The sequence below is a fragment of the Barbatula barbatula genome, assembly GCF_947034865.1.
Source record: "Barbatula barbatula genome assembly, chromosome: 15".
Taxonomy (NCBI): Eukaryota; Metazoa; Chordata; class Actinopteri; order Cypriniformes; family Nemacheilidae; genus Barbatula; species Barbatula barbatula.
In genome coordinates, this window is record NC_136778.1 from 8,736,757 (window position 1) to 8,748,635 (window position 11,879).

The 11,879-nt window shown below is 40.8% G+C and overlaps 1 protein-coding gene across 2 annotated transcripts; it reads left to right on the forward strand.

Annotated features, from left to right (window-relative positions):
* The first annotated feature begins 408 nt into the window (after positions 1–408).
* On the forward strand, positions 409–11,544 carry thbs1b (thrombospondin 1b). 2 transcript variants are annotated; one of them, XM_079474997.1, is made up of 24 exons: positions 874–1,040; positions 1,146–1,230; positions 1,351–1,910; positions 1,996–2,071; positions 2,358–2,450; positions 2,563–2,672; positions 2,885–3,010; positions 3,447–3,543; positions 4,589–4,762; positions 4,852–5,028; positions 5,106–5,279; positions 5,373–5,500; positions 5,865–6,017; positions 6,096–6,314; positions 6,746–6,853; positions 7,285–7,444; positions 7,541–7,659; positions 8,463–8,697; positions 8,779–9,006; positions 9,101–9,372; positions 9,464–9,561; positions 9,661–9,800; positions 9,883–9,939; positions 11,049–11,537. In XM_079474997.1, exons 1-23 carry the CDS (start codon positions 1,008–1,010, stop codon positions 9,888–9,890), a joined length of 3,573 nt encoding a protein of 1,190 aa, XP_079331123.1. In that variant the 5' UTR covers positions 874–1,007; the 3' UTR covers positions 9,891–9,939; positions 11,049–11,537. The 2 variants fall into 2 exon arrangements, with proteins under 2 accessions (XP_079331122.1, XP_079331123.1); XM_079474996.1 differs by having other exon boundaries at positions 409–1,040; positions 9,883–11,544.
* Positions 11,545–11,879: the final 335 nt, after the last annotated feature.

The window sequence follows — 11,879 nt, forward strand, 5'->3', positions numbered from 1 at the left end:
TTATTCATCTTAACTGAGCCATTCAAAGATGCTGAAGTCACAACACACATGCAGAAATGCACAGCAAAAGAGCTCCATATGTTTGTGCAATACTTTCCCTAAAGATTGTGTTTCAACCTTTTAGGTTGAAAATGTTTGTTTTAATTCTTCAGAACATAAATGATAAAGAAATATAACGATAAAAACTGAATAAAAAACTTTCAACACACACAGTACTGGTGTTCTGTCTGATTCCGATTAAAATGTCTAGACCAGCATTCAGTTTTGCTGAATGATATACAGAAACCCTGAAACATTTATAAAAATCTAAAACAGAAGTCATTCAGGAGACTCAAGTAATCCAACAACAAAAGAACGGCCTCTAGCGGAGAGACACAGCATTCCCTTTGGTCCCATGAGCATCATTTCACATGGTGGCGGTGACCGACTGTTAGAGGGGGAGAGCTGGTTATCAGAAACATTTCCTAAATAAGTTAAAATAAACTAAAACGAAATAGTCCGTTTTAAACATTAAACATAGCCGTCATTCATTACCACCAGACACAATATTAAACGACATAACGGTTGGGTAGACAGAGCATTCAACGAAATGGAATGACTGGAATCGGGGAATGAGCTAAAGAAATAATATCTTGATACAAAAATAATCAGTACGGGGGCTAATAAAAAGCCACAAAACAGAAGAAGTGGTCACGAAAATCAAAAGTATGTTTATGGAATGTGCTCATTGGAATGTGATGCGTTTTTCCCGTCGTGTGTACTCAGACGAACGCTCGCAAGCTCGTCCCTTTTCCCTTTCCGCATCTGATTGGATGAGACGCGTTCAGGAATGTCATGAAACTATTTAAATAGCACTTTGTTCTCCTTGGTAATAGTTAGATTGGCCACCGTAACGACAGCAAAAGAAAGTCCGAATGCTGAAGATCGCGGATCACGGGGAGAACTTTACTGCTTTATTTTGAAACAACTTCGCATCTTGGAAATTATAAAAACCTTTCCCGGGATTTATGCAATTTCTGCTGTTTGGAACGCCTGGGAAGGTGCGTTTCATTTTCATTTGCAAATATGAAAACGAGAATTTTGCATTTCATTTATTCTCTGTTATTTTGTTTAGGCTACATTCATTTTATACCTGTATTTGATAGGTGAAACAAATAAGCACTAAAATGAAGTCAACGGTGATCTTATTGCTATTGATGCTTTGGACCTGCGAGAGCGCGAGAGTCGCAGGTGAGCGACGTTAGAAAAAGCTCTTGCGGTGTTTCGGTGTGATCATTTAACACACAACATTACTTTTACATTTGATTAAATGTTCGTTTTAACGAAATGCTCTGACTTTTGAATCCCTAGAAAGTAGAGACGACAACAGCGTCTACGACCTGTTCGAGCTCGTTCAAGTGCCCCGGAAAAACCACGGGGTCACTCTGGTAAAAGGCGACGACCCCTACAGTCCCGCCTACAAGATCCTGAACCCCGACCTGATCCCCCCGGTTCCCGAGAGCGCCTTCAGGGGCCTGATCGATTCCATTCACGCGGAGAGGGGGTTCCTGTTCCTGGCTAATTTTAAACAGTTCAAGAGGACGAGGGGAAGCATCCTGACCGTGGAGAAGAATGATGGATCCGGACCCGTCTTCGAGATCGTCTCCAACGGGAAGGCGAACACCCTGGACATCGTTTACTCCACCGAGAACAAACAACAGGTGGTGTCCATTGAGGAAGCGGATTTGGCCGTGGGACACTGGAAAAACATCACTCTTTTCGTGCAAGAGGACAGGGTTCAGTTTTACGTGGGATGCGAGGAGGTGAATACGGCGGAGCTTGACGCTACTATCCAGACAATCCTCACTCAGGAGATCCCAGGTGTGGCGAGTTTGAGGGTCGGCAAGGGCGCTGTGAAGGACAAGTTCATGGTGAGTTTGGATTTCAGTGTATCCTGTGAAAATGCATGCCAAAACGTAAAGCTAACATAAATGTAACCATTTGAAAATGTTTTAGGGTGTGCTGCAAAACGTGCGCTTTGTTTTCGGAACGACACTGGAGGCGATTCTGAGGAATAAAGGATGCCAAAGCTGTGAGTGTGACGTTAAACACACGCAACAATGTGTGACACATTAACTTATTGCGGGCGCTTTTGAATGTCGGGATGACAAATGTGCACGCGGAGTGCAGTTTGGGTTGTGTGCAATGCGCAGTCTGTTCTTGTCTTTCAATGCAACACCGACGCACTGACGTTATTCACTTTGCCAATGAATGAACAATAGCTAATTAAATACTTTGAGCTCCATTTACACTCTTCAGCCTTTTCCATAGCTAAGATCAACGCTTCAGTTAACTTTTTACATTTCATTAACTTACAGCCACACATATGACTAATATCATCACCCTTGAAAATCCCATAAATGGATCCAGTCCTGCCATCAGAACAGATTACACTGGACAAAAAACTAAAGGTAATATATTTTTAGTAGCCGATGCACAATACAAATAAATGATGTACAAAACGTAAGTGTTATCTTAGCTATGCAAGTTTAACCTGTCCTAATGCACATCTCTACTTTTTAGATCTGCAGATGATTTGTGGCTTTTCGTGTGAGGATCTGGCCAGCATGTTCAAGGAACTCAAAGGTCTTGGTGTGGTGGTGCAAGAGCTGTCCAATGAACTCCGCAAAGTAGTGAGGAACTAGTTAATAATTTTACAAGTAACAAAATTGTGCGTTAGTTGCTCTAAAAATGCTGGAATGTACAGAAGAGGGCTAAGATATTTACAAAACATCAACTGAGTTGAACTGTAGATGTTGTTGTAAATACCGATACGATATGAAACTAGCATAATGAGCCAATGTTGCATATAAGGCTAACGAAACCCTTGTTGTTGTATTTCTAGACCGATGCGAACAACATGCTCATGAACAGGATAGGAGTTCATAAAGGTGTCTGTCTTCACAACGGAATTGTGCACAAAAACAAGGACGAATGGACAGTAGACGACTGCACAGAATGCACTTGCCAGGTAGGAACCCAATACTCTGCAGACATGCACCTGTTAAACCCTGAGAGCTCTCTACTCTGTCATTAAACCACTAATTTGTGTGTTAGAGAGAGATGGGAGACATGTCTCCATGTATACATACACAGTGCTAGCCTAAATCCTGTCCATTGCGGCAGACATAAGCTGGGTGTATTTCCTGAAGGACCTAGTCTGTAATTAAAAGTAGGAAAGGTAACTAAAGAGAACACTAGTAGAGTAGGTTAAACCAAACTTTGAAAACTAAACTTAGGGTACTAAATATATACAGTACATTCCATTCTTCTTTGATGCTCTTTCTATCAAACTGAGAAATATTAATAATAGAGACTTATGCAGAGAGCAAGATATTGATTCTCAAACCAAATGCACTAGTGGTGGATATGTAACAAATTATTAAAATAAATTGTGTTGACTGCAGAACTCTGCAACGTTGTGCCGCAAGATCTCATGTCCCCTTATTCCATGTGCAAATGCCACGGTGCCTGATGGGGAGTGCTGCCCTCGATGTGGAACACGTAAGTACTGAACTACAGTATATGTTCATATATTGTCTGCCAAGTACATGCACTGTTAAAAAAATGCTGGGTCATCCAAGGTTGGGTCAAAAAGGGACATTTATAACCGTTGGGTTATAAATTAACTTATGCTGGGTTGTTTCAAACCATACGGTCAAATAAAGGGATAGTTCACCTAAAAAATTTTATTCTGTCATCACTTACACTCAAGTTGTTTCGGTCCTGTATCAATTTCTTTGGTTTGTTGAACACAAAAGAAGATATTTAGAAAAATATGTGAAACCAACCGGTTCTGGGGCACCACTGACTACCATAGTTTTTTGATGATTTAATTTGTATTTTTGGGTGAATTTTCCCTTTAACCAAACATGTTGGGATTGTCCCTTTTTGACCAAACCCAAATAATCCAATTATAAAAATAATAATCCAGCATTTTCGGAGTGTTAATATGAAAAATATTTGGGCTGCAGTGTACACTTGATGTACTCTACACCAGCTATTAACATGTTTCATACATGTTCGTGTTAAAAGAGCAGTTGCTTTCCAAACATCCACAGTCATTCATACATCACACAATAGACTTCAACTGAAGTTTTCCTAATGAATGGAACAGTAGAGCTTTGTGCATCACTGAAACACTAAATGACCATAATTGTCCAAATTGGTTAAATAGAGATGGAAAATTGGTGCTGTATGGCAGCGAGTCAACAAAGCAGAGGCAGCAGCGCCATTGACACTTCTTAACAGTCGGCCATACGTTTAATTGAACATCAGCCTCACGCATTTGGATAATTAAGGGTGTTTGCGAATTTCATTTCCACATTTGGAGAGGAACTCAAAAGGTATCCCTGTGCGTCAAGTACACTGACATTTCTCCCAGCATTCCAACTGCTCGGCTCATGCCAGCGTACCCTGGAGTGTTCTGTCACAAGCTGCCCTGGCTAAATTGAATCCATTAAGGACCAGTATTAAAAGCTTTTCTCCATTTTGCTGCTTTAGAAAGTAGGAATAGCTCTCCTATTGTCTCGCTTTGCTCTCTCGACAGCGAGCGACTCCGCTGAGGATGGCTGGTCCCCGTGGTCTGAATGGACCCATTGTTCTGTGTCCTGTGGAAGGGGCATTCAGCAGCGCGGGCGCTCCTGCGACCGCATCAATAGCAACTGCGAGGGCACGTCGGTGCAGACGAGAGACTGCTACCTCCAGGAGTGTGACAAGCGATGTGAGTGACGCATGCTGATAACACCTTTATAGGGTTTCTGTTGGTGGGCCGGAGAAAAGTCAACGTTTCTTGCATCTCTCATTTGATAGTTAAGCAAGATGGCAGCTGGAGTCATTGGTCACCATGGTCATCCTGCTCTGTTACCTGTGGGGTCGGCGTCATCACACGCATTCGTCTTTGTAACTCTCCAACGCCCCAGATGGAAGGCAAAGATTGCCAGGGCGAAGGCCGGCAAACGGAGAGGTGTGAGAAATCTGCATGTCCGAGTAAGTACAACCACCGTGCACAGTTAAAGTACCATTAAAAGCATATGTATGGTTTCTAAATGGTTTGTTTTTCATAGTCAATGGTGGTTGGGGACCATGGTCACCTTGGGATGCTTGTTCCACCACCTGTGGTGGTGGCGTCCAAAGCCGTAAGCGTCTTTGCAATAATCCAGCACCAGGGTATGGTGGTAAAGAATGCGTGGGCGATGCAAAGAGCACCCAGCTGTGCAATAAACGAGCCTGCCCGATTGGTGAGCAATAATGTCTCTCAACCCTGTAGCCGAGACTGGTCTGTTGTAAAATTGTAGTGAAATTGCTCACTTATCTCTGTAAATTCAACACAGATGGATGTCTTTCGAATCCGTGCTTTGCCGGAGCCCAGTGCACAAGCTTACCAGATGGATCCTGGAAGTGTGGAAAATGTCCCACAGGTTACACTGGAAATGGAATCGACTGCAAAGACATCAATGAGGTGAAGTACATTTCTAGATTTTATGTTCTAAGTAGAAGCATCCTTGTTGTTTTCTAGTCAATATATTAAAACGATCCCACTAAAAAGACATTAATATATAAAAAGAAACACAATAACATTACATCTATTATTAGAGAAATCTAAAATGTGACGAGGTTTAGTCTTAAAACAAGAAAAGCTATACACCAAAGAAGAAGAAATAAGCAATAAAAGACTGTTGTACTAATATTTTTTTACTTGTTTTTAAACCTAAACCTCACTTTTAAAGAAACCATACAGACTTTTTAGGGTTTTTATCCAGAAAGATTTGTATGCTTTTCAAGTTTTTTCATTCTCTTTAAGATGTTCTTTCTCTCCTTAACAGTGTGAAGAGGTTCCTAAAGCTTGCTTTGAATTCAATGGAGTCCACAGGTGTGAGAACACAGTCCCTGGCTATAACTGCCTGCCATGCCCCACACGCTACACCGGCCCTCAGCCGTTTGGACGAGGAGTGGAGGACGCCGCTTCCAAGAAACAGGTAAATGAGAAACCACTGACAGGTTATGAATACCTTCTTGCGAATAGACGTGTGATGACCGATTTGTCTTTGATGCAGGTGTGCACACCCCGTAATCCATGCCTCGATGGCAGCCATGACTGCAACAAGAATGCTCGCTGCAACTACCTGGGCCATTTCGCAGATCCCATGTACCGTTGTGAATGCAGACCTGGTTTTGCTGGTAACGGACACATCTGTGGGGAGGACACAGATCTTGACGGATGGCCTAATGCTGATCTTGTGTGTGTGGAGAACGCTACCTATCACTGCAAGAAGGTAGGATTTGCTTAAATGGCTAGTTCACCCAAAAATGTCATAATTTACTCTATTTACACCTTCTTGTTATTTCAAGCCTGTATGACTTTCTTTCTTCTGGAGAACACAAAAGAGGATATTTTGAAATTCACTTCTATTGTAAAGACACAAGGCTAATTACAAAGTGAATGGGTAACACGGCTGTTTGGTTATCAACATTCTTCAAAATATCTTCTTTTGTGTTCTGCAAAAGAAAGTCATACAGGTTTGAAATGACAAGAGCGTGAGTAAATGATGACTGGTGAGAATTTTCATTTTGGGGTGAACTATCGCTTTAATTTGTTAGAAAATGGCAAATAACACTACAGTATATGCTCTATCCTCCCTTATTTTGTTAGTTGCTTTGGACAAGAAGTCTATGCTAAACGAATAAATATATAATTTTTTAAAAGGATAACTGTCCCAATCTTCCAAACTCTGGCCAAGAAGACTACGACAAGGATGGAATTGGCGACGCTTGTGATAATGACGACGACGACGATGGCATTACTGACGATAGGGTAAAAAAACAGCCCTATTATTTCCTTTACATTCCTCCTTACAGTCAGCTAAAATAATATTTATACAATTGAGCTGTGTATGAATGAAGAGAGCGAAGCCACCAAAAATATACAGAGCTTACAGTTTCAAATGTGGAAAAAGGTGTTGCGTAAAGTAAACTCCACATTTTTGGATAAAAACCTCAAATTCCACCAGCGAGGTACTGCCCTAAAAGACTCACAGTGTATTTTGCTAATCCAATATTATCTTTGGTCCGAATCCTGAAATAAGGCTCACGTTTATCCCTGAACTCCTGTAAATAGACATTCATAGCCACAGCCAAATTACAAGCCTAAGATCTAATAGTAACAACCTTCATGTGAGAGGGCCCTGTGGAGAATGGGTAGCGTGTCTTTGCCATATGCTGAATTGTGGTCTCTTTTTAAAAAAGGACAACTGCCCGCTCGTCTTCAACCCAAGACAGTATGACTACGACCGCGACGATGTGGGAGATCGCTGCGATAACTGTCCGTACAACAGCAACCCGGATCAGACTGACACTGACAACAATGGTGAAGGAGACGCCTGTGCTGTGGACATTGATGGAGATGGTATGGACTGATATTTGTTTTGTCATCCATAGACTCTAGTATTAACTTATTTAGATATAAATGACTCAGATTTAACCATTCTTTTCCTTTTTTCAGGTATTTTGAATGAGAACGACAACTGCCCATATCTGTACAATGTAGACCAGAAAGACACAGATCTGGATGGAGTGGGTGACCAGTGTGACAACTGCCCTCTGGAACACAACCCAGACCAGGTATATTTATCTTTAAATAAAATCATATATATTCCTCTATCCATCTCATAAAAAGTATATATACACTTAATAAAACTGAAATAACAATCTTGTCCATTATACTAAATAATTCACACACCTTCTATAGATTGTTTGTCTATATACTGTTCAGATGAACTTCAGAGCTGTTACTAAAATTCTGAGTCTTCACTAAGTTGTGTATGAAAGGAGTTCACACTCTTTCCTTGAAGCACAAGCTGCACAAAAAAGCAATAGGGGTTTTTTCAAGGGCACTCAATAGTGTTCAATTAACCCAAAGGATATGCAGAGGTAAAGAATGGCTATTAGGGAGGAGTGGATTTTCCAGTGGGTTTTAGCATGCCCGGTCAGCTCTCGATCCGTGCAGATCACACCTGTGCCATGCTTAACTGAGGAGATGGAATGTACCCCTCCTTTCCTCATTAGATGCTGAAATGTGACTGCGTTAGTGCCAAACTGCATGGCCATGAGAAAGTATGCGCAGATGGGCCAACCAGCACTGAACATCTTTTAAAAAGTTTCATCCAGGTTAAAATATAAGCATAAAAAAGCATTTGCTCTTGACATTTTGGTATCCGAGTAAATTTGGTAGCATTTTGTTTGAGATTCCGTTGAGCTCTTATTGTAGAAGATGGTTATTAACTTTATTTCAGAAGAACTTTACGAAGATGTAAGCAAAACACTCAATAAGCTACCGATCCAATCTCATATAAAAAATGTCATTCGTGATTTTGTGTTCCTATAGCATTTGGATACTTGTTAAACCTACACTCTTATCCCAACAGCTCGACTCCGACTCTGATCGTGTTGGAGACAAATGTGACAGCAATCAAGATATCGATGAAGACGGCCACCAAAACAACCTAGACAACTGCCCATACATTCCCAATGCAAACCAGGCAGATCACGACAAGGACGGTAAAGGTGACGAATGCGACTACGATGATGATAACGACGGCGTCCCTGATGAAAAAGACAACTGCAGACTGGTTCCCAATCCAGATCAAGTGGATTCTGATGGTCAGTAATGCACTTTTGGGTATAAATCTTTAACATTTGACATTAAGATATCTTCTTACACATGTAACCTCTCGTTTATAGGGGATGGACGTGGAGATGCCTGTAAAGACGACTTTGATGACGACAGAGTCCCAGATATCTATGACGTCTGCCCAGAGAACTTTGGCATTAGTGAGACAGACTTCCGCAAGTTTCAGATGGTACCTCTGGACCCCAAGGGCACTTCTCAGATCGACCCCAACTGGGTGGTCCGTCACCAGGGCAAGGAACTTGTTCAGACAGTCAATTGTGACCCCGGTATTGCTGTCGGTACGTACTGTATATTATTAGAACAAACATAATATTAAATTCACATAAGCCTCAATGAAATTCTTACCAAAATGTTTCCAAACTTGATTTATAGGTTTTGATGAGTTCAACTCGGTAGACTTCAGCGGAACCTTCTTCATCAACACAGACAGAGATGATGACTACGCTGGCTTTGTCTTCGGATACCAGTCCAGCTCTCGTTTCTACGTGGTTATGTGGAAGCAGATCACACAGACCTACTGGTCCCACACGCCTACCAAAGCACAGGGTTACTCGGGGCTGTCAATTAAAGTGGTTAACTCAACCACCGGGCCGGGCGAGCACCTGAGGAATGCTCTCTGGCACACTGGAGATACTCCAGGACAGGTACGTTTTCACTCCGGTCACAGTGATAAAGACATATTTTGAAACTTTACGGTTTTATGAATACTGATGTTGCTCCCTCAAATGTTCTTAGGTACGCACTCTGTGGCACGACCCAAAGAATGTTGGATGGAAGGATTTCACCGCTTACAGATGGCACCTGACGCACAGACCAAGAACTGGACACATGAGGTATTAATACAGAACACATCATCAGACGTGAATATATTTGAAATATTCATGTTTTTGAGAAAATGTTGTTAAATAAACATGTCCATCTGTACATTTCAGAGTGGTCATGTATGAAGGCAAAAAAATCATGGCAGATTCCGGTAGAATTTATGACAAAACATACGCAGGAGGAAGACTGGGTCTCTTTGTATTCTCACAAGAGATGGTTTACTTCTCAGACCTCAAGTATGAATGCAGAGGTGAGCATCAACACAGATGATATTTTTTACAATCATGTACTCGACTAGCACAAGACTAACTGTGTTTCTTTGTTCTTTCCAGATATGTAATTGCACAGGCAGGAAGAATATCCAAGAAGGCACCTTTCTGTTAAAATAGGTATTCCAGGCAAAGTCCAGGGACAGATTTGATGTTACTTTTTCTGCTGTTGCTCACACACTGGTGGAGTGAGAAAGCAGGCGGTCAATTTCAATGTAATTGTCGCTAGCTACCAATTCAGAATCTGGACCCCTCCACCATTAGCAGGTCGAGCAGAAAAGTCTCTGTTGCTTTGCTTTTTTGGGGGGGGGAGACTAAGATCTCTCTCTGAAAAAACTCATTCAGCTCTGTGTGGGAAGAGCTCCCAGCAGACAGCTATGCACTTCCAAACCTTTATTCACACAAAAATGTTTTATCTCCTGTCTCTCTATTCCAGAAAAGAATTACGAGCAATTTACGGCCAATTTAGTGAGAGATTGCAACCCATTACAATGATCAGTATTTAATCCGAACCAATTTTGTCCTCAACTTTAAAAATGAGCAGAAGAATACAGCTTTTGTTTTTGCTTCCAGTCTGAGCTGGATTTCTATCAGTCTAAAATTTAGCTTTGCTGAATCTCGTCTTAAGTTTCATGTACATTCATAAAGGGCTGGTGGGAGACATCTCTTGGTTTAGCGAGCATAGTTTTCTCAGGGCTAGATGGTTAAACTATTTTAACAATTTATTAGAAATGGCTTTATGGAAGGTTTGAAGATTCTCCAAAGTGATGAATGTTCCACAATAATCTTTATTACAGGAAATGACTCGCCACATACGGACATTAGACTACCAAGTAATCTAGTCTCCTTCTCAAATCAAATTTGAGGGTTATTCGAGCGTCTGATGGCTAAGGGAAAGTTGAGGTCATGTTTTCAGACCTGAGTTCTATGTAGATAGTATGGAGCACTTAAAATGTTTATTGTTTGGCCAGACTGCGCTGCCAGAAGCGTAAGAGATCACTAAAAAATAATTATTAAAATGTTAAAGAAATAAAACCTTACAAGCAAGGCTGTGAGGCCCTAATCACAAATGTCACTTATAAGGAGATGGTCTTCTGAACAGTGTTCGACTGCCTTTTCTGTAGAGAGAGAAAAAGAGGAGAACGTTGATGTACAAATATTACCTCATGACTGTTTTGTAATTTGATCAAGCAAACGCTTTTTCATGACTTTATTTCCTTTGCTTAAAGAAAACAAATCAGATGCCTTATCGCTACTGTAGCACAAGTTGTAAATAGTATTCCTGACAGAAGAAACACCCGGCCCCAAACACCAATGGAAAATCGAGTGAAATGGGAGACAACTTTTTTTTGAGGAATTCTTTTGTACTCCTTCAAATGTCCAGTACTTTTTGTTAAGTTGATAAATTATTGTTCTGTCTGTTGTCTCTGTTTGTAAGACTGTTTCATATGTGTGTGTGTAGATAAATGCTATTTAAATAATTTATCATGGAGTGCAGCCTGAGGAGGAGGCATTTCCATCTGTATAAACAGTTTGCACACTGAGGTGAAGATGTTCTGTTCTTCATTGTTTTTATCTTTGTTGTGTTGTTATTTTTGTTATTAGTGATGCTTGACTGTAAACATTTTTACTTAGTTTTTACTTGCAAAATGCTATTTTTACGTATAGCAATTATTTTGGTACATACTTCAGAATAATAAACAGATGGTAGACATTGTAAAACTGATTTTTATTTGCTTTTTTGTTTATTCAGTTATTTGTTCTCTCCTACAAGATTTTACGTTCAAGTGTAATGACAGTCGACAATCTTTCAGTTATATATTTAGTGCACATGACTACGCTTTGAACCAAAAGCTGCTTTAAAAAGTAACACAAAATAGACATTGTAGATCAAGGTCAATATTGGTTCCAAGTTTGAGAACAAAAATAGACAAGTCCTGCCTCTTCTGAAGACAGGCACGCATATCTTCAGAAGTGTGGAATGTTGCATCAGGTACTCCCCCCAGGGTTAATCTTGCAATTCCTCACTATTCTGTGGGTCGAATGTGAACCTCCCTGAC

Coding starts and splice junctions, on each gene's coding strand:
- thbs1b (XM_079474996.1), top strand. CDS start 1,008: ATGCAATTTCTGCTGTTTGGAACGCCTGGGAAG. Junction 1,911..1,995: donor CTGTGAAGGACAAGTTCATG/GTGAGTTTGGAT, acceptor AAAATGTTTTAG/GGTGTGCTGCAAAACGTGCG. Junction 5,280..5,372: donor TAAACGAGCCTGCCCGATTG/GTGAGCAATAAT, acceptor AATTCAACACAG/ATGGATGTCTTTCGAATCCG.